This window comes from Typopeltis vanoorti, chromosome 1, assembly GCF_054136105.1.
Source record: "Typopeltis vanoorti isolate ZY-2024b chromosome 1, IOZ_Tvanoo_1.0, whole genome shotgun sequence".
Classification (NCBI taxonomy): domain Eukaryota; kingdom Metazoa; phylum Arthropoda; class Arachnida; order Uropygi; family Thelyphonidae; genus Typopeltis; species Typopeltis vanoorti.
This window is the reverse complement of record NC_143549.1, coordinates 118,669,855-118,694,796: the sequence shown is the minus strand read 5'-3', so window position 1 is coordinate 118,694,796 and position 24,942 is coordinate 118,669,855. Positions and strand designations below refer to the sequence as shown.

Genomic DNA, 24,942 nt, shown 5'->3' with positions numbered 1-24,942 from the left:
CCTTATGACCTACATCACTCTGCAACCCAACAAAATCATGGAGTCAGCTAAGGTGTACATCATCAATCTCCCTACAAACTTAAAATGATTTCTGATATTCCAGGATATGCCTTATATGCTCCCATAAAAGTACCCAACCATAATACCCTGTATGTCTTCAATATCTACATACCAGAGCAGGAGTCTATGGCATCACAAATCTTTGATTTCATTCAAAACCATCTTGCCAGCATTTACCAAGAACACATAATATCTGGGGAATTTAATTGCACTGTTGACCAAGAAAAAGAGAGACTTCGACGTACTGAACATCGTTGCTCATTAATAAACCAACTTCAAATATTGATAAACAATAACGAACTCATTGACGTCTTTCGGCATCAACATCCAGATAAGAAGTCCTACACATGGAGGTCAGCAATCACAGCAACTAACAGATCACTCTACCAAGCACGACAGGACAGATACTACATTTCCAAAAACACTGTTCCTCTAGTTAGAAACATCTCACACTTTCCTTCCTACATCTCAGATCATTGTTTCGTAATGCTGCAAATGTCTTTATCTTTGGAAGCATCCAATTGAGGAAGTGCTTATTAGATCTTCAACACCCTCCTGAAAGATTCAGATTATATAAGAAACACTCAAGCTTTAATAACCAGTCTCACTCACTCGAACGTGGATACAGAACCAATGAAAATATGGTGGCCCCACGTAAAATCCCAAATAAAATCAATTACGCAGATCTACAGTGACCATAAAAATCAACAGAGGAATATTAGGATCCGACAACTTGAAGAACAGCTCAAGTATCTCCCAGAAGAAAACCCTAAATATCATTCTGCCTGCCAAGCGATGCAAATACACGCAGAATTAGCGGCTACAGGTGCCCTACTTAGATCGCAGCATACACAAATAAAATCTATCAGATGCCCCCACAAAATATTTTTTCTCTTTTGAAAAAAAAATGCCAGGCAGCAAACTCCATTTCAGCTACCAGACTTCAAGATGGCAGCATCACAGAAGATCCAAGTAAAATCACTTCTGAAATCCTAAAATACTACTAGAATGCATACTGCATTCAGCTCCACACGAACATCCCATCATGCCATTCACGAAATACTGAAAGAAACAAAAAATCTCTGCAACAGACCGGAACCACTTAGAAAACAAAATCACGCTAGATGAGCTGAAAACTGCATGCACATCCTTGTCAAAGAACAAATCTTCCGGTCTTGATGGTCTCACGTCAGAGTTTTTCCAAGTTTTCTGGAATCAGCTCGGACCACTTCTCCTCAAAACACTGCAAGAAGCCTACCTTAACGGGATCCCATAATCTACCACAACCTCATTAGCGCGATTTATACCGAAGAAGGGAGTGCACTCGGATATCTGAGACTGGCGTCCAAACTCCCTGATTAATGCCGATTGCAAAATCATATCCGAAGTTATAGCAAACCGAATAAAGGCAAGACTTCCCGAAGTTATTGGCGAACATCCACCGTACTCTGTCCCAGGAAGATCAATACATGAAACCTCCATTTAATAAGAGATGTCATCCACATCACGAACAACCAACATGACAACCTGACACTCGTCAGCCTTGATCAGGAGAAGGCTTTCGACTGGGTAGAGCACGAGTTCCTTTATGAAGTCATAAAGCATTTGGCTATGGTCCTCTCATTATTGAAACAGTGCAATTGCTATACAGAAATGCATATTTCTGTTTAAAAATCAACAACAGGCTCACTCGCACTTTGTCATATTCTCGAGAAATCAGGCAAGGATGTTCTCTCTCTGGACAATTATACACCCTGGCCATAGAACCCTTCTTAAAAAGAGTACACGACACCATCATCTCCAAAAGAACCAGCATAAGAGATCCACATAAAAAAATAACCCAATCAGTATATGCCGATGATATCACTGTAATAACCTGAAATGAATAAGAAATGACAGTAACCGAGGAAGCACACTGACTACATGCACAAGACTCAGGGGCCAAATTAGATTCTTTAAAAACCACTGGCTTGTAGTCACGAAGATGGAAGGTTGAAATGATTCTCCGATCGAATACACCTGGTCAAGTGAAGGACAAAGATACTTAGGTGTGTACCACGGAACAGCAGGATATATACTACACTGAACTGGACACAGCTGCACAACAGTTTTACACAGGTGCTAGATAAATGGAACATCATACGTTCCAGGTTTTCACTTAGAGGAAGAGTACTAATAGTTAACCAGTTGGATGCGAGTGTGTTATGTCATATCCTCAATGTACTCAAACCTCCTGAAGCATTTCTCGACCAAATTCAAAAGGCAATCAAACGTTTCCTCTGGAACAAAACTCACTGGACAACATACCGTCAACTCTGCGTGCCACTCAGTAAGGGAGGTCAAGTCCTGATTTCCCTTGAAAACAAGATTAGATCCTTCAGGATAATCCTCCTCATAAAGACACTTCATTGCAATCATACGTATGGGAACCACCTTCGATTATTTCACCAAATCATCCACCAGAGGACTTACACTTTCCACAATCCTCCGAATGGCAATTTCTGCACCATCTTCTCTTGAACTACCTCATTTTTACAAAGATACTCTACAGCGGTGGAAAAAGCCAGAACTTCATCACACACTGACAGGATCAACAGAGTCATCTGCACTATCAGAACCACTGTTTTCGAACAGAAGCATAGCAAGTCTCACAACTGGCAGCCCTTTCTTTTCCCTACATGGAACTGGAGGAATAAGTATCATAGGTGACCTCCTGGCCCAGATCCTAAAGTGGAAAACATTCACAAGACTACAAATGAAGAACCCAAAAACTGAAAAGCAATACCAACTATTGCAATACCAACTGCTATTAGAAAACCCTATCCAGATATCGCTACAACTCCGTGAATCCGTACTTCTAGGAACTGCGGGGGAGCCTGCTTTCATCGTGCATAATCTGAAGCCTCACATGCAATTCTTTCCTCCAACTACAAGAAAATATACCACTTCCTCATATATGTGCCTCCAACTTCTCCCTTCTTATATTCATCCTTAACCCTCTCATTTACTAAGCTGCACATGCCTCCCAGTTTTCAGTGGGATCTTGCATATAAATCGAGGTGTTCCAAACCAGATTCCGAAATACAGTGGAGGCTATGGCATAAGATCTTACCAACTCCTACTAAGATCCAGAAATTTCAGCTAATGGAATCGGATCAGTGTCTATTCTGCGAAGTTTCAGGCACCTTGGAACACACATATCTAACCTGTCCTGCAAACAAAGAGATGATCACCTACTCCCTGAATACTGCTTCTAGCACCTGTAACTAAGCGCACAGCCAAGAAGACAACTGGAATTTACTCCACATAGAAGAGAGCAAACAAAAAATATGCAATTTCCTCTTCATCTGCGCTAAGGCCGTCATTTACAGTTTCTACCTAAACATATAAGAAATAACCAGCCCATCCATCACTGAATCGGAACCAACCCTCATGTGTAGCCTACGTTGGAAACTACAAAGCTGGCTTTCACTTGAATTTGATTACTACAAATTAACAGAAACTGTCACAAAATTCATAGAGGAGTGGAATCCAAATGGTACCCTGTTCTGGAATGTCGACAACAATACACTTCAGCTGAAGAATAACTAAAAGTGATGCTAAACTGTAATATTGACTCTTACTGAAAAGTCGCATGCTGCTTACCACTAATGTACCTTTTTACCCTTCATTTCTGTTGTATATATAAAAAGAAAATCCTTTTTTCCCTATAATATACATTCTTATAATATGTAAATAGTCCGTTTTTGTTATCTATCTTCCAATGAATATTTTATCAAGTTTACTTTTAAAAAAATGTCTATCTATCTATCCATCTTTGGCCAAATCCCGCTCCATAGATTTGTTTTTATTTATTTATTTAACTTGTTAAAATATACATTAGACGATAGGTAACAAGGACTATTTACATATTATAAGTATATAAGTATATATATTACAGAGAAAGAAAAATGTTCCTTTCTGGTATATAATAGAGAATATGATAAATGAATTCAACATTACAGTTCAGTTTCAGTCTGAGTCATCTTTCAGATGAAGCGTATTGTCGTCGTCAATCCAGAAGAGGGTACCAGTTGGATTCCACTCCTCTATGAATTTCGCGACATTTCTTGTTTCTTTGTAGTACTCAAGTTCCAGTGAAAGCCTGCAATTTAGTTTCCGACGAAGGATACAGATGAAGGTTTGTGCAAATTCAGTGATGGATGGGTGCTGGTTACTTCTTGTCTGTTTTAGGTAAAAGCTATAGATGACGGCCTTATCTCAGATGAAGAGGAAATTGCATATTCTGTGTCTGTTGTCTTCTGTGTCGACTAAATTGCAGTAGTCTTCTTGGCTGCGTGCGTAGTTACAGGTGCTAGACGCAGTATTCAGGGCATAGGTGATCATAACTTTATTTACGGGACAGGTTAGAAATGTGTGTTGCAAGGTACCTGAAACGTCATAGAATAGACACAGATCTGTTTCTCTTAGCTGAAATTTGTAGAGCTTAGAAGGCGTTGGCAAGATGTTATGCCATAGTCTCCACTGTATATCGGAAACTGGTTTGGCACACTTTGATTCATATGGAAGATCCCACTGAAAACTGAGTGGCATATGCAGCCTTGTAGATAAGAGGGTTAAGGATGAATATACGAAGGGCGAAGTTGGAGACACTACATGAGGAAGTGGTATATTTTCTTATAGTTGGAAGGAAGATTTGTAAGTGAGGTTTCAGATTGTACAAGATGATATATCGGTCCCGAGAAGTTTCTTGAAGGAATACGGATTCCCTGAGGTGTAGCGATATCTGGATAGGCTTTTATAATTGCAGTAATATCAGCTTGCACCTATTGATATTTCTTTTCAGTTTTTGGTTCTTCATTGTAGGCTTGTGAATGTTTTCCACTTTAGGATCTGAATTAGGAGGTCCCCTATGACTCTTATTCCTGCACAGTTCCATGTAGCGAAAAGAAAGGGCTGGCCAGTCGTGAGACTTATGTTTCTGCTCGAAAATAGTCGTTCTGTAAGTATAGTTGACTCTGTTGATCCTGTCAGTGTGTGATAAAGTTCTGTGTTTTTCCACCACTGTAGAGCATCTCTGTAAAAGTGAGGTAGTTTAAGAGGGGATGGTGCAGGACTAGCGACTTGGAGGATGGTGGAAAGTGTAAGTCCTCTGGTGGAAAGTAAGTCCTCTGGTGGATGATTTTGTGTTATAATCAAAGATGGTTACATAGGTGTGGTTGCACTAAAATGTCCTTAGGGGGAGGATTATCCTGAAGGATCTAAAATTGTTTTCAAGGGAAATCAGGCCTTGACCCTCCTTATTGAGTGGCTTGCAGAGTTGAGGATATGTTGTCCAGTGTGTTCTGTTCCAGAGGAAAGGTTTGATTGCCTTTTGAAGGTGGTCGAAAAATTCTTCGGGAGGTGTGAGTACTTTGAGGGTATGCCATAACACACTCGCATCCATCTGGTTAACTATTAGTGCTCTTCCTCTAAGTAAAGACGTGGAACGAATGATGTTCCTTTTACCTAGCACATGTTTAAAACGGTTGTGCAGCTGTGTCCAGTTCAGTGTGTTATATATCCTGCTGTTCCATGGTACACATCTTAGTATCTTTGTCCTTCACTTGACCAGGTACATTCGATCGGAGAATCATTTCTATCTTACATCTACCTGACCACAAGCCAGTGAGTTTTGCAGAATTTAATTTGGTCCTTGAGGATTGTGCATATGGTGAGTGTGCTTCCTCAGTTACTGTCATTTTATTCATTTCAGACTAATACAGTGAAGTCATCAGCATATGCTGATTGGGTTATTTTTTGATGTTGATCTGTTATGAATTTACTTGAATATTTTAATCTCCTTTTTTCAAGTGTTAAACTAGTCTCTCACATACAAATTCTTGTCTCTAATCTTCGTTGTCTTACTTAACCTATTTGTTTCCATATCCTTTTTTTTAACAAGATTCCCTTCTTTATTATTTCGTTAAATAAACAATTTCTGTTATAATTATTTTACTTGGATGCAAGCATATTTTCTGTCTTTAAATATTTTGTATTAGAAACTTACATAGGACTTTATATTTTTATTTTCTTGTAACACCATGATAACTGAAATTTTTACATTCTTGGTTATCAGGGTGTAACACTGTATCATAAGCCCTCCGTAATTTTCAAATTTTATATTGAGCTCTTCATATTTAAAAGGTTGCTGACCTCTGTAAGACGTGCTTTACATTTATGGAAAATACTAAGGAAAGAGGTCGGAACTTGCTCCACCTTTACTACGAGTTGCCCATAAGGCACTACTTGTGCTTACATCCGACGAAACTTTTGGTTTCTATGTATTCGGCACGAAACTCTTGTAGTTTATATATTCGGCTATGAAATAATGTTGGATTCAATATTTACTGAATTTGTGCCATCATGTGTTATATTTACAGTGTTTTTTCTTTATGTTTTCTTGCATTTTATCACATACTAGTAATGAATGTATCTCTCAGATATACTGCGATCTACGCTGCAAAATTACCGCTGCGAGTTCCAAAGCAGTTGACAATAATTTCTCTGAGGGTGCACTAAAAATTCACTGCGGACGTCATGGCGCCCACGGGCACTACTTTGCCGACCTCTGCTCTAGACCATGGGTGTCCAACCTTTTGGCTTTCCTGGGCCACATTGAGTGAGGAGGAATTGTCTTGTGCCACATATAAAATGTATAATATAGTTAATGTATAAGTAAAAAAATGCATTTATTTCTTAAAGTTTTTATTATAACATTAAAAAAAGGGCAGCATAAACACAAAACTAGTGAGATATTTGGACTTGTTTATGTGAAACCAATGAGTTAATGTCTGGTTCGATGGAAGTGGTTGCTATTCGTAGTGAGCTCTCAAGGATCTCGTCGGAAACTTTACTCTTCGTATGCTCATTCTTGAAAACAGTTGTTCACAAATGTAGGTACTACCAAAAAGCGTTGACATGAATAAAGCGTGACTGCGAAGCGAAAGATATTTTTCTATAGGAAATAGGTCTTATAAAAATCTAGCAAATAGACTTGATCAAATTTTTCTTTGAGTTGAATATCTGATTGCAACTCTATACATTCCATTTCAAAATTCGGAGGTAATGTATTTATGTCGACAGAAAATGGAGTCGTAAATATATATAAAAAAATTATACTTTTCTTCTGAATTCTTGAAACCTATTCTTAAATTCCTGTATAAAAAGGGAAAGAAAGACAGCATATTTTTCGCTGTTCACAGGATCGTGTTTAGCCAACGCCTCGAAGTTCATAAAATCATTTGCAATAACTTGAGCTTGCCATAATTTACGTTTCATTTCAAACGCTGTTATACTTTGAAACATAGCACAGATAAGTTGATTTCCACTTTGAAGACGCATGTTTAACTCTTTTAAATGAGTTGTTAATTCCACCCAAAATGCTAAATCTGCGACCCATTCTTTATCTTCAATTTCTGGTACAAATTTTTTTCTTTTGATTCCATAAATGATTTCATTTCATTTCTCAAATCATAAAATCTTTTAAGCATTTTACCCCGACTTAGCCACCTTACTCCAGAAAAGTAAATTATGTCCCCATAATCAACATCCATACTCTTAAGAAACCCTTGGAATTGACGATGATTCAATCCGTCGACCTTATGAAATTCACAACATTGATGACCCTTTGCATGACATTTTTCATTTTTAAAGCTTTCGCGCATAAATGTTCTTGATGTACCATGCCGTGTATTTCATCAAATGTGAGTTGTCAGCAGCAATTACATCATCTTCTATTAACTTTATAAGTCCAGCTTTTTTACCAACAATCGCCGGTGCGTCACATCAGTAGCTATACCAGATATGTAATACGTTTCAATGTAAATTTTTAGTGCTTCATATACACATAAAGAGATTTAGTTGCGTCTTTTAATGGCACCAAAGAAGCCATTTCCTCTGTAATATTATATTCATTATCAATACTTCTAATAAAAATGGCAAATTGAGCCGTATCTGTAGCATTAGTATTTCATATATCGCCAAAGCATAAATTCTGAAATTGGCAGCTTTACTCTCCATATCTCTTTCGACAGATTTCCCTATTTCTTTAATTCACCTAGCTATAGTTTATTGGCATAAACTGATTTTAGAAAAATCCTTTCTTTTTGCTTTTTTTATCAGGACAAATTATATCTGCGAAGCTTTCCATACATTGTTTAATAAAGTCACCATCAGAAAATAGCTTTGATTTTTTTTTTTTTTTTGCAATCACACTTGCTACCACATAACTAGCTTTTATAATAGTTAAGTTGTTGAAAATACTTTATAATAGTTCAGTTGTAACTTCCTTGAAAAGCTTTTTTTTTTGAGATGAGAGATTTTTTCCTTCAATACCTCTATTTTATCTTTACGAAATATTCCTTGATATATAACGAATTTGGTAGCATATCTCTGCTACCAAATCTCGTCTACCAAACCAAGTCTTTTCAAATTATAATCTTTGAAAACTGCTACAATTTTCAAAAAAACAAGCATAGTGCCTAGTTATTTTTCTCGACAAAAAGTACTAATTTGTCTATTTTTTATTGAACACTCTTCCTTCATCCACGATTTTTTATTTTTGGTCCTACTTTCTTTTGAAATGACGTTGAATTCATGCTGGAGTAAAAAAGAATTAATAATTAAATAACCATTTATTTTTATAGTATTAGCGAATGTTGTAAATTCAGTTATAACAAAATCATGAGCAAAAACTATTAGATAAATTTTTGTACTTCCGAGAGTTTCCAAAAAATTATTTTAACTTTTTGAATTATTTTACGAAATAACACAAGGAACTAAAGTTTAATCATTAAAAAATACGTATATGTCTGTATATCAAAAAAAAAAAAAGATTACCTATTTAATAACAAAAATACCTGTCTTCATAGGAACACGCACGTGTGAGTATTTTGAAATATTATTATCGGTAATCGCTGCGTCTTACTGGCTACGTCACACAAGCGCATGTAATGTCTGATACACGCAAGTTTCGATTTGACTACTGTGTGTGGCGTGCGCAGGAGAAGTTAGCAACGCACTATATCTTTCCCTATAACGCGTTCTGTTGTCACCAAAGCAGTTGGAGCACCGCAGACTATTTGTAGCTGTTGGTCTATGGTAATGTATATTTTTGTATTTCTCCTTTTCACTTCCATATTATGCACCGGACGAAGTCTTACATCGACGAAAGTAGTTGTGCTTTCAAAATAATAAATAGTTTTTTTTATATTTTGTTATCCCTCGGCTTTTAGTCATTTATGTTTCTTCAGTTATGTCAGATAGCCGAGTAAATCTCTTGCATCAAATGACACACACACACACGCACACACACACACACACACACACACACACACACACACACACACACACACACACACACACACACACACACACACACACACACACACACACACACACACACACACACACACACACACACACACACACACACACACACACACCACAATATACAGTGCTAGTGGAAGCTGAAGGATTGAATAATGTAGAACAATGAGTTATGTGAAGTGAAGTACTCTTTGTGGTTAATATTTTGACTGCTAGGAAGTGTTAGGTATTCATTATAGATATATTCTATAATGAATGATTGGATTCTATTTTATGTCAAAGTAGATACAATCCATCGTAATTCACATGGACATTATTCCTGAACGGCATCAATATATTAGTTGATCTTTGTTGGTTATGTGAGTAAAACCATCTCACATCCTTCTAAATGGTGCAACAGATTGAAATGGGTCCACTGAGAAGATTAGGCTCGTGCTTCAAAAAAGTTTCCGCTGATTTTAAATATAAAAATATACATTGCTTTAAACATACGATGGTTAAATTCATAATACTCTCTCTACCAGGAAGAGCTATTCCAGCTATGCGACAACAATATCACCAAATAATGGTTCTCGTGTAAAAAACGCCGAATCAGAGCTTCTGAGAAAATTAATTTCGTTTAAGATTTTTTATTCTATTCTAAGATTAATCGAATTATCTTAGGTCTGTGCTCACTAAAGTGAAGATTTCGTTAATTCATAGGATAATTGTTAAAAAAAATCATGTTTATCAATGAATCAATTGTCAAAGGAAAGCCTAACGATTTATAGCGATGTATTTGTTTCTGATCGGTACAATAAAGTTTCATAATGTAACTTTCATATTTACCTCTCCTCTTTTTCGTGTGTTCTTATTATAGAAAACTTCAACGACACTAACCGGTGTGAAGATGACCTGCGTCCACCCTACTGTCCCTCTAGTTCTACTATATGTAGTTTTGAAGAGTCATTAACACCTAAATTTAACTGTACCTGCAAAAAAGGATATCGATCTATTTCTTATGCAAGAAATGACAGCGATGTATATGCTGAGTTTTGTGAAGGTAAGAAGTTTAAATTGAGTATAAAAAATGAAAAACGCAATAGTTTTATTTTGTTTATTTATTTCACTCTTCAGTTGTTTCGAAAAATTATGCTGCGGCCTTCTTGCCGTCATTGCTTTCCCTTCTTTTAAAAACATATTCTTTTTCTCTTAAATAATTATTATTTCTTTTATACAAATTTAATAGAGTTAATATTTTTTTAATATAATTAATAAAGTTAATATTTTGGGATCAAGTCTTGTATCTTATACTTAAAGTGTGTGTGTGTGTGTGTGTGTGTGTGTGTGTGTGTGTGTGTGTGTGTGTGTGTGTGTGTGTGTGTGTGTGTGTGTGTGTGTGTGTGACAAATCATTCGATTATTCGGAAACATAATAGAGGATATTTCTAAAATAGTTGGCCAAAATCTGGGCACTTGTTCTGCCGCCGTATATTCTGTTGACAAAAAAGTCATATAAACATAGCCCTGGAAATGCTTTTCTATAGGATGTAGCACGTTCTCTGGAAATCGACTATTTCTTTTCTGGTTTGTTCTCCTGGCAAGACAAACTGACCAGGAGAACACATGCAGTTTTCACAGAGAAAGGTATGTAATTTTAAGTATAAGATACAAGACGTTATCCCAAAATTATGGTTATGAAAGCCAGTGTAGGCAAGTAATGAGTCATAAGGGATAGCAAGTACTGCAGTACTGCACATTATGATTAATATTATACAACGGATGTCCAGAGAATCCGAGACTCGTCAAGGAAGCTCACATATTACTCGTACCACCTCTCATATATTCTATACATTCTCCTGAATTCGTTCACAGTGTTTGCCCTCACAACCTCTGGAGGCAAGCCATTTTACTCGAACGCCGCTCTATGAGAGAAAAATCGATATATCGCCCTTTTCTTGAGTCCATTCACATTATCTTCCATGGATGGTCTTCCGTTTTTCCCCACACTCCCTAATACGAAAATTTCCATCTACAGTTATTATGTATGACCTTTTCAGAGGTATGTACGCATCATATTATATCATTCCTTTTTCTCTTGTTTACTAGTCTACTGTCCAAAAATTCTCAAACTGTCCTCATAATCTACATGCCACACTCGACATTATTCATAACATTCTCCTTTTGCAACGTTTCACTATATTTGCCTAACCACATAAACCAAGAGATGGTGCAGTCAGGCACACAATACTCTAAATGAAGTCATATCAGGGCCTTGTAAGGAGGTGAAATGACTTTCGTATTCTTACAATAATGTTTGTTTCAGTATTTCAATTATCCTCTGAATTGTATTAGCAATCAATGCAATATTGCTTTCTGAAGTCAATTTCCTACCTACAGAAGCTCTAAGATTTATAAATTGCTCGGTTTCATCTAGAACAGGCAGTAAAATACGTCATTGAATATCTCACCATACCAAAATGTATAACTTTACATTTATTAACATTAAACTGATAGCCATTTTCACATTCCCACATTCATAAATTGTTCAAATCATTCTACAAATACTGCATGTCTGTCGTATTGCTGATTACTTCACCTATCTTTGAATCATCAACAAATAATATAAGTGATTAGCTGTGATGTCATGAGCAAGGAATATTTGGAATTTCCCTGAGGGAACATGTGTCACCGATGTTTAGTTGTGTGTTTTTGTTCGCGTATGGAATTGTGGATGATGGTCAGAGATAAGATAGAGTAGGGAATGTTTGAAATTTCACAGGGTGACATTATTGACGTCACGTTATGTTCACGTGTGGCATTCTGGGTAATAGTTTGCGTATGGAATTGTGGGTGATGGTTAGAGATAAGATAGAGTATGGAATGTTTGGACTTTCGTAGGGTTACGTCATTGACGTCATCTTGTGTCTTTGGTTCGAGACATGTTTGGAGTATGGAATTCTTTTTTTTTTTTTATGATCTTTCCTTAGTAAACCCATGCTGTTCTTTGCAAAAGTAGATTCTATGTCAATATCTCTGTATAAGAACTCCATTTGATTGCGCCAAGATATTCGCCACTAATCCAGAAATATTGATAGGTTGATAATTAGAACACCAGTTCTTGCACCATTTTTGTTCAATAAGATTATCATACATTCATTCCACTATTGTTTAATTTTCTCTACCTGAGACAAATTATGTAGCTAGTTCAAAGGCTGAACAACCAGCTCAAACTCACAGTTAGTTCAACGGAGCACTCCATTACTCTCCGTGCTGATATTCCACCTTCCCGTAACAAAATCTTATTAAGTGTATGCAACAGTTCTACTACCTCCCTGTCATCATGCAGCTGAGTTTAATGATTCAGTGTAGATGTAGCAGTGAGCTCATTGAGCTCTGCGTTGCATTGTATTTTTATGATTATTTAATATGATAGCTTTTGTGACACTTAAGGAAAAAATTCTAATATTCGTAATGGGAATGAAAGGGAATAATGTGTATAATTTTCACTTTAAATTGGATAACCTATTGCAAAAAGCAGCTCAGTTTATGTAATTGTATCCTATATTTAGCATGCTTTAATGTTGAATGTCTTAGAGAATAGGCTGTGATTATAATCCTCTGTCTCACTCCTAAAATACTCTTTATTAGATGTGGATGAGTGTCTTGAGCAAAACGACTGCAAAGAAAATTCCGTTTGTGTAAACCTAGTAGGTACGTATGAGTGCAGATGCAGAGCGAATCACACACGTGACAATGGTGCTGATCCAAAAGTAAAGCGTTGCATCGGTAAGTTTATTTATTTCTTGTTCTCTGCAGTTCAGAATATCACCTGCTTTGATTTTGTCCACAGTTTCATAGGAAATTTGTTTAAAAATAGTAAAACATTGACCAAATTTAGAGTTAAGTTCTCCATAGAGTACGTTCCTTCTATCAAAAACACATTCTTACCGTTCTAGTGTTGGAAAAAAAAATCAATTGAAATTTGTTTTTGTTCGTCGAAATGTGTTTGCCACGTTCTAAATCGAACTCAAGTTCATAAAATCCAACATTTTCATTTTTTTTTTTATCCAAGCGAATAAAACGAAGTTGCAACAAACAATTCGGAAGAAAATGCTGAAACTTCGTTCACTTCTCGTCTCACTAGTCGACCAAAGTAGCATTACGCTCTTATGAGGTACTTTTGTTTTAAAGGCAGTCAAACCATACTGTTATGTGCCCCATACGCAGATTCCCATATAGTACATTGCTCAATGAAATTAACAGAACAAAATGCTTTTTTCTGAATATTTTATTTTTAAAAGAGTCTCAGAATGCGAATACGAATATTTGATAGAAATAAGCTTTATCCGAGATTCCGCGTATCCAATAGGAATTGAGCTATTACTCAAAAGGCTCTATACGGTGCAAATTACTCATGCCTATAAACTCGAGTTGCGACCACATTATGTCATTCACGTCTTTTGTTTTTTTTTTAGATTGCTTCATCAATTAGCCACATCTCCACTAACATGAGTGGCAAGTCATCATCATCATTTAGATAACTTTGAGATGACTGCCGCTGGATGACTGGAATCCTGCAGTCACACGAAAAAAGTGACACGTTGACTGAACATATCAAGAAATATCGTCTCGGCAACATGGACTTAGTTTTAAAAGACTTAAACCATTCCAAGTAGTGTTGGTGAAAGTCGCCCTAGAGCTACATTAACTAGAATAGACCACTATCTAGCTCTAATAACAAGAGCAAATCATACGATGTCCTGTCTCCAGCTGTCTTAAGGTTGCTGAAGCAAGAAGCGAAAGGTGTTTCAACTGATACTGTGTAGGAAAGGCGGCTCAATTCAAGTGTACTTTAGGCATGAAGCCATTGCTTTGTATCTCATTAAGAAAAAAGGCTGCAGAGCACGTCGTAACTAGTGCCATAAACATGTGAATTGAGACCCTGATTCCGAGTCATGTTTTAGTTTGCAAACGATTCCATAAGTTGTTTTATTTGATGAAAAAGAGAAATGTGACCATTCACAATTCTCAGAAATATCTTACACTGGACACTTACGATGGAGGCCGTTTTCTCATGTAAGGCAAATAATAATCAACTGTAGCAATCGTCTTCATGTTTTGATAAGGATACTGTAAGTGCGCAGAGGTCCTTGAGGTATCAGGTGCTAGAACCACATATTGGGTCCAATATGCATTTTCATGTCTACGCGGTTTGACCAGACATGACAGTGCCACTGCCCATACAGTTCAACTGGTGAGGAGTATCTTAAAACTGAAGATATCCAACCTAGTGCTTTCATCAGACTGAAATTTGTTCTGATATCTGTGTGGCTTTTATGTATAGGACAAACCTGCACACTGACAGCACCCATTTGTTCATTTCGTGAGCTAAAATCTACTCTTCTGGAAGAATTGGGTATGTTTCCTCTTATAGACGTCCTTATATTGAGCCTAGTGCACCACTGTTAGGCTGTTTACCTATTAAAGTGTATCGTCCGTCTTACCGATGTTATGTGACCATATTTCGTAGAATGTTATGTCGACTTCTATAATGTTTCCTTTTTCTTAGGGGTGGAAGGTAATTTGTATACTTACCTATGGAATGTCCCATATATATGATGTTTGTATACATCTTCTCATTTCATTGTTATTTTATTTTACACCAAAAAAAACAGAGAAAAGGAAAAAGGTTTAATAGTAACCCACGACCAGTTTCGGCTTTTTACAGCTTTCTTCAGGTGGTTTATAAAATAAAAAACCTTAAACATTGAAGATAAAAATAGTTGAACAGCACAGGAAAGTCACTATACATATTTAACATGAAAACGTTGTAGTTAACGTATTCAAAGTAGTTCCTTCGTTGGTTACATTGTTGGGTGAGTGCGTACGTACATCTCGTGAGCGCCAGTATTTGATCACACCAGAATGACAGTCTGGGAGGTTGTAGCTTAAATTATTATTTAAATATACAGGGTTGAGAATGATTTCTCTAGACTCTACAATTTTTCTCTCCAATTCGGCATGGCAACGGAAAATGTTGTTAGATCTATCTAAAAGAATTGTATGACCATGGTTTTTATCATCAGAATCGACCGAAAAAAGGACATAGCTGGATAAAGCACTGGCACGTGTTCTCTTGTAAGCGATGTCCCTCCTTTGCTCCTCCATACGCAATTCAATAGATTTGTCCGTCTGACCAAAGTAAGGAATGTCGCAGTCACACCATATCTTGTACACACCGGGATATTTTAGATTGTGATGGCTAGGCTTTGGATGGCTCACTAGGGAGCGGATCTTAGGAAGCGGAGTAAATGAGGTTCTAATATTATATTTTTTGAGAACCTTGGCTAATTGTTGAGAAACTGTGCTTATGTATGGAATAGATATAGTGCCTTTAACATTATTCATTTCTTGAGTATGGCGACTAGAAAAAGGAATTTTTTAGTAATTTTTTGAGAATAACCATTCATTCTCAAGGTAGATGTAAAAAAATTGATTTCTTTACGAAGTTCATCTCGGTTGTCAAAAAGAGAGCGAGCTCAATGTCCCAAATTAGAAATAATTCCAGGTTTCTGAGGATGGAAATGATGGTACTGACTATGGGGATATCTATTGGTGTGCACAGGTTTTCTGTACATTGAAATTTTAAGTTTTTTCGGAAGAACGGGTTAGTTCCTCGTTCAAGAAAAGCAGGGAGCCATTAGTTTCAAACTCAGCCGTGAATTGGATATTCGGGTGTTGACTATTAAGATGTTCAAGGAAATACAGGAGAGAATCACGTCCATGGCTCCAAATGAGTAAAATGTCGTCCATATCGTTTCCAAATTCTAGGTGCTAAGGAATAGGAAGAGATAGCTTTAACTTCAAAATCTTCCAGATAAATATTGGCAAGTACAGGAGATAAAGATTTACCCATTGCTAGACCATGATTTTGCTTGTAGATGGTGTCCTGAAATCTGAAATATCCAGACTTGATGCAATGAGTAAGTAAGGCTAATATTATTTTTTTGGACAACTTGTCTTTGAGAAGTGACAGGACTTCGTTTGTAGGAACATTTGTGAACAAGGATACTATGTCAAAGCTAGCCATGATTTCATTTTCTTGAAGAGTAATATCCTTAATGTGTGATACAAATTCTGTAGAGTTATTAATAAAAGACGAAGGTTTGTCCGAAAAACATTTGAGATATTTTGCGAGATGTTTTGAAAGGTTGTATGTTGGTGAATAAATGCCTTCAACGATGGGACGAAGTGGGGTATTTTCCTTGTGGATCTTGGCAACTGCATATATGCGTGGAATAAGTGGATAGAGAGAGCGAAGAGAAAGGCGAATGTTTTTAGACATTTCAGAAGTTGTTTTTAATAAATTGTTAGTACGATTTTGAAGTTCACGAGTGGGATCTCTCTCAAGAATTAAGTAAGTGTCACTCTGTAATAATTCATGCATCTTATCCCAGTGTGTATAAGATATGGTGTGACTGCGACATCCCTTACTTTGGCCACACAGATAAGTCTATTGAATTGCGTATGGAGGAGCACAGGAGGGACATCGCTTACAAGAGAACACGTGCCAGTGTTCTCTTGTAAGCGTCCATGTCCATCCATCCATGTCCTTTTTCTACCGATTCTGATAATAAAAACCCTGGCCATACAATCTTTTGGGATAAATCTAACAACATTTTCCGTTGCCATGACGAATTGGAGAGGCAAATTATAGAATCTAGAGGAATCATCCTCAACCCTGTACATTTAAATAATAATTTAAGCTATAACCTCCCAGACTGTCATTCTGCTGTGATCAAATACTGGCGCTCACGAGATGCCATACGTACGCACTCACCCAACAATATGACCAACGAAGGAACTACTTTGAATACGTTAACTACAACGTTTTCACATTAAATATGTATAGTGACTTTCCTGTGCTATTCACAGTTTTTATCTTCAAGGTTTAAGGTTTTTTCTTTTATAACAACACCTGAAGAAGGCTGTAAAAAGCAGAAATTAGATGTGTGATACCATTAAATCTTTTTCCTTTTTTTCTCGGTTTTTTCATTCAATTCTTTTAAAAAATATGTTTAACAACCGAGTAGATGAACCTCCATGCACACACTCATATATATATATATATATATATATATATATATATATAACTATGTATACATTGCCACTACAATGATAAATTTTAGTGCATGACAGGGCAGCAAAAGAGACTTAAGTGTTCACCAGAATATTTGCCACAATGATCAAAGCCTGGTCTACTGTTATTGAATTTGAACGTTAATGATATTGGGAAGGATTTGATAGACGACATACATCTATTTGCTGATAATGCAAAAGTAGACAGTGTAATCAGGGATGCTGCTGATATAGAGTAATTGCAGAATGATTTGAATAGGCCTGAATTGTGGGTTTTGGAAAAGGGATATCCGTTCAATATCAGTAAATGAAAATCATGAACTTTGTCCTGATTAGATATCCAGTGTTTTACTGATCAGGTTAGGGATCTTGGAGTGTTAGTGGATAGCAAGTTGAAGTTCTGTAGTCTTGAAACAAAGATTATAAATACAAATCAAAAGATAATTGCAATGCTGAAAAACTTTAACAGGTAAAGATAAGGATGTTAATTTGCCTCTTTATGAATCGATCATAAGACCTCACTTGGATTATTATGCGCAGGTCTGTCTCCTGGTTTCCGCTGTGATTCTGAAATATTGGAGAGAGTACAAAATACAGTGTTAAAAATGATATCAGGATTGTGGAATACTGATTATGAAGACAGAGTGAGAATTTGTAGACTGCAGACACTAGCAAACAGGAGAAAGAGGGATGATCTGATTGAGATTTACAAACTTCTGAAAGGATCATAAAATATTTCAGTTGATGGAATTTTTCATTTTACGGAGGGTGAGGAACGACAGGAAGGCATCTTTGTAAGCTGAGAAGGAATGCCGCTAAGAAGGGGGTGAGGGCTAGATTTTTCTCTCAGCAGGTGATGCATTATTGGAATGGATTGTCATTGGATGTTGTGAGTGCAAGCAGTGTGAATGAATTCAAGAATAAGTATGATAGATGGTGGATGTCATATGTGGCTTCCCTTGATTAGTCCCTGACTTCCTGGAGGTCTCTCTTAATAATAATAATAATAATAATAATAATAATAATAATAATAATAATAATAATAATAATAATAATAAAAGTTATGTCACAGAAATGTATCTAAACAGAGCGCAATATTTCTTTCTAAAATTTTCCCTTTGTTGCGGTTTCTTCTCTTGTGTCATCATCGTTTATTTTTTCACATTTCTAGACAAGTCAAACTGTGATAGTACGATAAACCTCCTCGTTATTTGAAATATGCTGATATGGGATCTCTTACTGATCTCGAAAATTAACAGTTTTGTTTAGTGGCAGGCTTTCATACTACCGCACTTTTTCTATGCTGGGGTGCGGCATAATATTAATAATGTAGAGATTTGAAAGGATGTCATTAAGCTAATTATTCTCTCTTGGTGAATTAATTTATGTTAAATTATTTCACCAAGTTAATCCGTCAACTAGCTCAGAAAAAGTTGTTTTTGTTTTTAAAAAATCATGTTGTCTTTGGAAGTGGCAAGATAACAAAAAGTTAACTTTGGGTTCGAATACTTCTAAGTTCTCACGTAACTTCTTATAAAATTCTCAAGAACGTCATCCTCCTCCTCCTCATCATCATCAAATTCCTGACATATACCCTCAACGGGTTTACAGGATATGATAGTACTACATCAAAAATTTACATCATTACTAACTTCCTATCTACAATTTCCCTCCAAATCAGTCTGTTACCTGTTCAAGGCTCCAACATTGTCCGATCTTATATTTCTATCTTTTAAGGCACTTTTTACCATATCAATCCATCTACATCTTGGTCTTCTTCTGGGTCTTTTTCTAATCTTTCTTCTTCCATTCTATTTAAGTCATACCACCTGAGATTAGCTCTGCTAACGCATTCCGGATACTGACAATGTTCTTTCCTTTCCAAGTTGTTAATATGATATTGCCATTGACGCCATCTGTTCATGCCGTAATTTTTCTCACGACTCCCATATCTGTGGTCTCTAGTCTTTGGTCAAGCGTTTTACTTCTGACCCAGCTCTCAGATCCATAAGTTAAAATTGGTTCGAACACTGCCTAGTATACAGCTAATTTAGTGTTTTGGCTAATTTCTCTCTTATTCCATTTAAATATATTCAGTTGATTTCCTACTTTTTTTCTATTTCCCACTTTTTTTCTATTTCCTACTTTTTTCCATTTCCCTATTCGATTTACCATCTTCACTAAAAATCGTGCCTAAGTAGCTGAGATATTTTAATTGTTTTTTTGTTCTACATTCACAACGCAGTTGACATTTTCAATGTTTCTGCCTATATGCATTGTCTTTGTGTCGTTATTGCTGACCTTCATACCATATCTATTACAACAGTTATTCAATTTAGTCGGAGTACCTTGTATACTTGTAGCTGATTTATTTAGAAGTAAAGCATAATCCGCATAAAGCAAAGTACTGAGATAAACATCTCCAATTTTGATAGCAGGTTTAATACCACTTTCTTTCAAAATGTGATCCATATAGATAATGAATAACAGAGGGATAACGTACATCCTTGTCTGACACCAGATTTAACATTAAACCATCTTTCTGTACTTCCTTCAATTCTAGCTGCTGACTTACAACTCAAATAGAGACTAAGTATTGCCTGATATAATGCCATTTTAACACCATACAACTCTAGCGTATTGAATAGATTCTTTCATGGCACCTTGTCATACGCCTTTACTAGATCTACAAAACTTAAATACAGATATTTCTTATATTCTCGTGGTTTCTCCACTATTTGTTGTAAAATGAAGATCTGATCCTGAGGGCCTCTATTTGGGCTTTTTCTTCACCAAGCTTATCTTTCACAATCCTTCTCCACCGTTTATCAAGTTTACGTGCATAAATCATAACAGGAACACTGGATAGAAAAATATCTCTGTAATTCTCGCAATCAGTTTTATTTCTCTTTTTACATATGGGTACTATGAGATTTGTACTCCAATCATTCAGAATTCGTAATTAATAATTTTCTTCTTATGATGTTGCGCTTTATTGCAGCAGAGAAGGCTGATGTTTGCATTATGTTGAGAAATATTTTTAATAACTGTGAAGCGCTAATTATGTTGAAACTGCAAGAAAAGTATCTTTTTCCGTGAAGCAATGGGAGGTGCAAACTGTTAGTACCCAAAACAAATTTTTCGTTGCGACTATTTTGCAGATTGCCAAAACTAATTCACAACAAGAGACGAGTCAAAGCTTCTGGTGTCATTCTCCTAATGGTAACGATAAGAAATTAAAACAGTTTGCTATTACTGGAAGGGCTACGAGATATCGTGAATCTACTGCGATCGTTCTGATCTGATCTCTTAAAATGAAAATTCTGTAATGTAAGACAAGATATTGCTATCATTCAAATCACGTGTCTGACATAGTACAAATAGCAACTGAATTGGCTAAAAAAGATGTGCGAAAAATTAAAATATTTCTTTCAGTTTCTTAAATAATATGGCCTTCAATTATTAGCATTCAAAGGCATTAATGAAATTTCTTTTATTATTTCCCTCATGCAGCGTTTCCATGTGTATTGAGATTCCTGGATATAAGAATTAATTCTGGAAACGGCTCGATGTGAAAACATCAATAGTTCACTGATGATTGACTGCTCAAGTACATGTCAGTCCAGTGTTCGGACTCAAAAGTGCACAGAAAGTGTAGCTGATCGATATCAAACGTGAATAATTTATTGAATGCTTGATGATTAACTGGCAATAAATCCCCGATGGGTATATCAAAGTTGATCACTTGACTTTTTTCTTTACTTTTTTCTTTTTTCTTTCTTTCTTTCTTTTTTTTTTCTTAAAGCAAAGAACATCCGAATGCACTCTCAATCGAAATAGTGCTTAAGTCTGCATCTGAAGTCTACAGGTGAAGGACAGGAATGTGGAATACTGCCAATAGGCATATACATTCGTGCAAATGAATATGGATAGTATACTAAATTTCTCTCCTATATCAAATCCAATCTACCAAATAGCTGAAATATCATGAATTTTGTCGTATACAAAATTCATGATATTTTGTAAACGACATTTTGCCAATGAAATAGCGAAGAAATCATTCCCCATTTACTATTTCTCCCAGGAGGTAGAGCTAGTCCAACTACAGCAGAGCGAATAGTTCCAAAAACATTGAATTGATCCGTTTGAAGCATGTTAAGCGTGTAGAAAAGTATTTGAACAATCCTGAAGAAAGGGCTTAGTAAGTTCAATTCTAGTTGCCGACTAGAGGAACTTTTACTAAGCCTTTTTTCGACAGGTGCCCGAGTTAGTCGATCTCTGGTACTTGCAAGTGGTTTTTTTTTATTGTACCTAATAGGTGGTGCTGATGGTCATTGTTTGTTACTAGGAAAAATTTGAAATTAACAGTATATCACAAATAAACAAATTATTTACCGATATTTTTACATCATATTGTAATGATGTTTTTGGAATAAGAACAAGTCAGTTAAGTACATAACGCACAGTTTATTAAGAATAAATTATTTCTACAAGTAATTACGACTAGAGGAACTTTTACTGTCTTTTATGACCAGTTCCTAAGTTAGTTGACTCTGGCACGTACACGTTTTTTTTTTCTTTCAATCTCTAGGAAACTCGGCTTTTCGTCCGGTAAACTCAAGAAAATCGACCGTATAACCCACACTGTGGTCAAACAGTTTACATAATGTTAGGATTAGGGACTGCGAGATGGTGGGATTTCTTCGCTTCCACAGTTCGCTAGTGCTTCTTGCCAATGCCAGTTCGATTAAAGGCTTCTTCGATATTCTCCATTATCTCGTTCAGACATACCTCTCTTCACTGGATGCTGTGTGCAATTAGTGATAGTCTCAGGTCAGCTATCTCTGATTGGCTACTGGTCGAGATTGAACCATCCCTTCAGTCTCCAAAAGTTATACAGAACTAAAACGACTTCGCCTGCTGTCTATAAGGGAATAAAAATAGCTGATTCCATTAATGATTTTTTAGTGATGGAATGTTAAATTGCTACCTTTGTCTATGGGAAAATGGTAGTAGGATCACACTCTAATGATGTAATTTAAGATGGTGTATTTTTGGTTAAGCACCGCCTTACATATATAAATACGTACAAGTTCACTAAGCAGCCAACAGTCATGTATGTCTCACCACATGAAATAATTTCCTTCTCCAAATGTATCTTTCCTTAGGTTATGGTTCGCTGCTGCGCCGTGCCACTGTGTGCCAGTTAAATTAAAGCATTTTTCGATATTGTCGATCTGTCTCAATCAGAGCTACCTCATTTTGAAAAATCTTCTGAATCACTCTACATAAATCTTGCTGACAAATCGAATGTCCTGCATTCTCACCACGTGCCCGAACCATCGTAGCTTTTCCTTACATAGGCTAGTGCTAAGATGTGTCTGACCACCCCTCTAACTTACCTCATCATTATCGAAGAAGTCAAACATTCTTACATCCAAAATCTCCTTAAACACCATTTATCGAACTCATCAAGTCTTAGGAATAAACACAGTTGCAGCATCAGTGCAACAGTATTTATTCCATATCCAAATTCAAAAAAAAAAAAAAAAAACATAATCAAATCCAGTCAGTTTAAATGGTTCAGGACGGTCTTACAAAATTTACTTTCGTCTTCAGAAATTCGAATGCAGCTAGTCTTGTGATGGAGAAAAGAGAGTGATTTCGATAAACTGGCTGGCTCAGAGTACACTTCTCAACTTGTCCGAACATTTATGAGTAGTTAAAAAGACCTATTGAAATTAATACGGAAGTCTTTCTTGACAGCATAAAAAAGAAACAAAATGCATAAACACTGTTGAATAATTTGCTTAAAACACATCATATATTAGTGAAAAGCAAATTTTAGCTGTGCGGCGTACAAAATTATTCGAGCGATTGAGGAATCGGATATGCAGGCGAACGATGATAACGCTCAGAGTTAATTAAGTATTTTATATATAAATATCTCGGATTTTTAAAGTCGCCTTATTAAATGGTATTAATATATTTTACATGTTTTTTCTTAGCTTTCTGCAGTTCAAACCCTTGTCAAAATGGTGGAAAATGCCAGGTCGGAGGCGATAATCAATGGTTCTGCAAGTAAGTAAAAACAACATACATATTAAATAGGTATATGAACGATGTCAACCACTTCTTATCAAAAACTGGTATATTTAGTTTCATAAAATTATTCTAATGATTTTATCTGATCATCATCATCATCACCATGCGTATCAAGGATTTAGGCCTAGCATGGCCTGTTCCGGCCTTAGAAATCATCGTTGAATCGTTTAAGAGGACGTCCTGGTTTTCTTTTTCCTAATGGCTTGTACTTTAAGGCTTGTTTTGGTAATCTTTCTGTTTTCATTCTTTGAACATGTTCCATCCATTTATGTTTATATTTTTTAATTTTTTTAATTTTTTTATTTAATTTTGAAATATGAAATATTGAAATTGAAATTTTGGATTCATCTTATATCAAACATTAACTCGTGTGTGTGTGTGGGGGGATGTAAACCATTTTAATGTAATTTTCTTATACTTAAAATGACGGTGATCACATTAAACTCAGTTGGTGTAATTTTATTATAAAATGCATCATTTAAGAAATGAATGCTAATTATAATGAAACTTTCTTTTCATTCAGCTGCAAGGATGGATTTTCGGGTGCACGCTGCGAAAGTGAGTATTAATATTAATTTCTGTTGTAATTGATGAAATAGTACTTGAGTGTACTTGTGTATTACAATATAATTTCTTGAAAATATTACATAAGTATGCACTTATCTTACCTTTAGAACTCATACAAGATTTTCGAATTTCTGTAAAGTTCAAGTAATTAAATTTTAAGCGTAATCCACTCCACTTTAATTCCATATTTCATTGAGTCCATAAGAAGCACTCAATATTAGTTTCTTCATTTCTCCTGACAAGATGTTACACACAAAAAAAGACTGCTTTGAAAGAGAGATGTGAATGCGATTTGTAAGTAGTGACACCTGTGAAATTAATGGGAAAAAATAAAAACAATAATCCTTCGATAAACGTTTATAATTTTTACATTATGTAGTTTAATAATTATGCAAAAGGTATAGATTATCACATGAGTTTTTGCGGGATTTTAGCTTTTTTTTTAGGGGCAGGGATGCTTTCAGTTCAAAAAACCAAACATCGAGATAATTCCAGGGTCGGGGACGAAAGGCAACTCTGTGTTAATTTAATTATGTCTGTCATAATCAATTTACATCCAGAAATATTTGAAATATTTACGGATGTAAATATTGTGTCTGTAATATTTAAAGAGATAATGAAAACTTATTCTTATTTCAAAGTATTTCTTTATTTCAAGATCAATGAAATAAAGAAATACTCTATTATCATATCTTCTTTAATTCAGTTTTCTTAACTCCTG

General features: G+C 35.8%; 1 protein-coding gene across 1 annotated transcript in view; it reads left to right on the top strand.

Annotated features, from left to right (window-relative positions):
- The window catches only part of LOC150110350 (uncharacterized), a 163,440-nt gene extending 138,926 nt beyond the window's left edge, over positions 1 to 24,514 (top strand). The window contains exons 22-25 of the mRNA XM_090396379.1: positions 10,289 to 10,471; positions 13,059 to 13,196; positions 23,558 to 23,630; positions 24,178 to 24,514. Of these exons, the coding sequence (XP_090252505.1) occupies positions 10,289 to 10,471; positions 13,059 to 13,196; positions 23,558 to 23,630; positions 24,178 to 24,223 (440 nt within the window). The 3' untranslated portion in view covers positions 24,224 to 24,514. The remainder of the gene's footprint in view (positions 1 to 10,288; positions 10,472 to 13,058; positions 13,197 to 23,557; positions 23,631 to 24,177) is intronic.
- Positions 24,515 to 24,942: the final 428 nt, after the last annotated feature.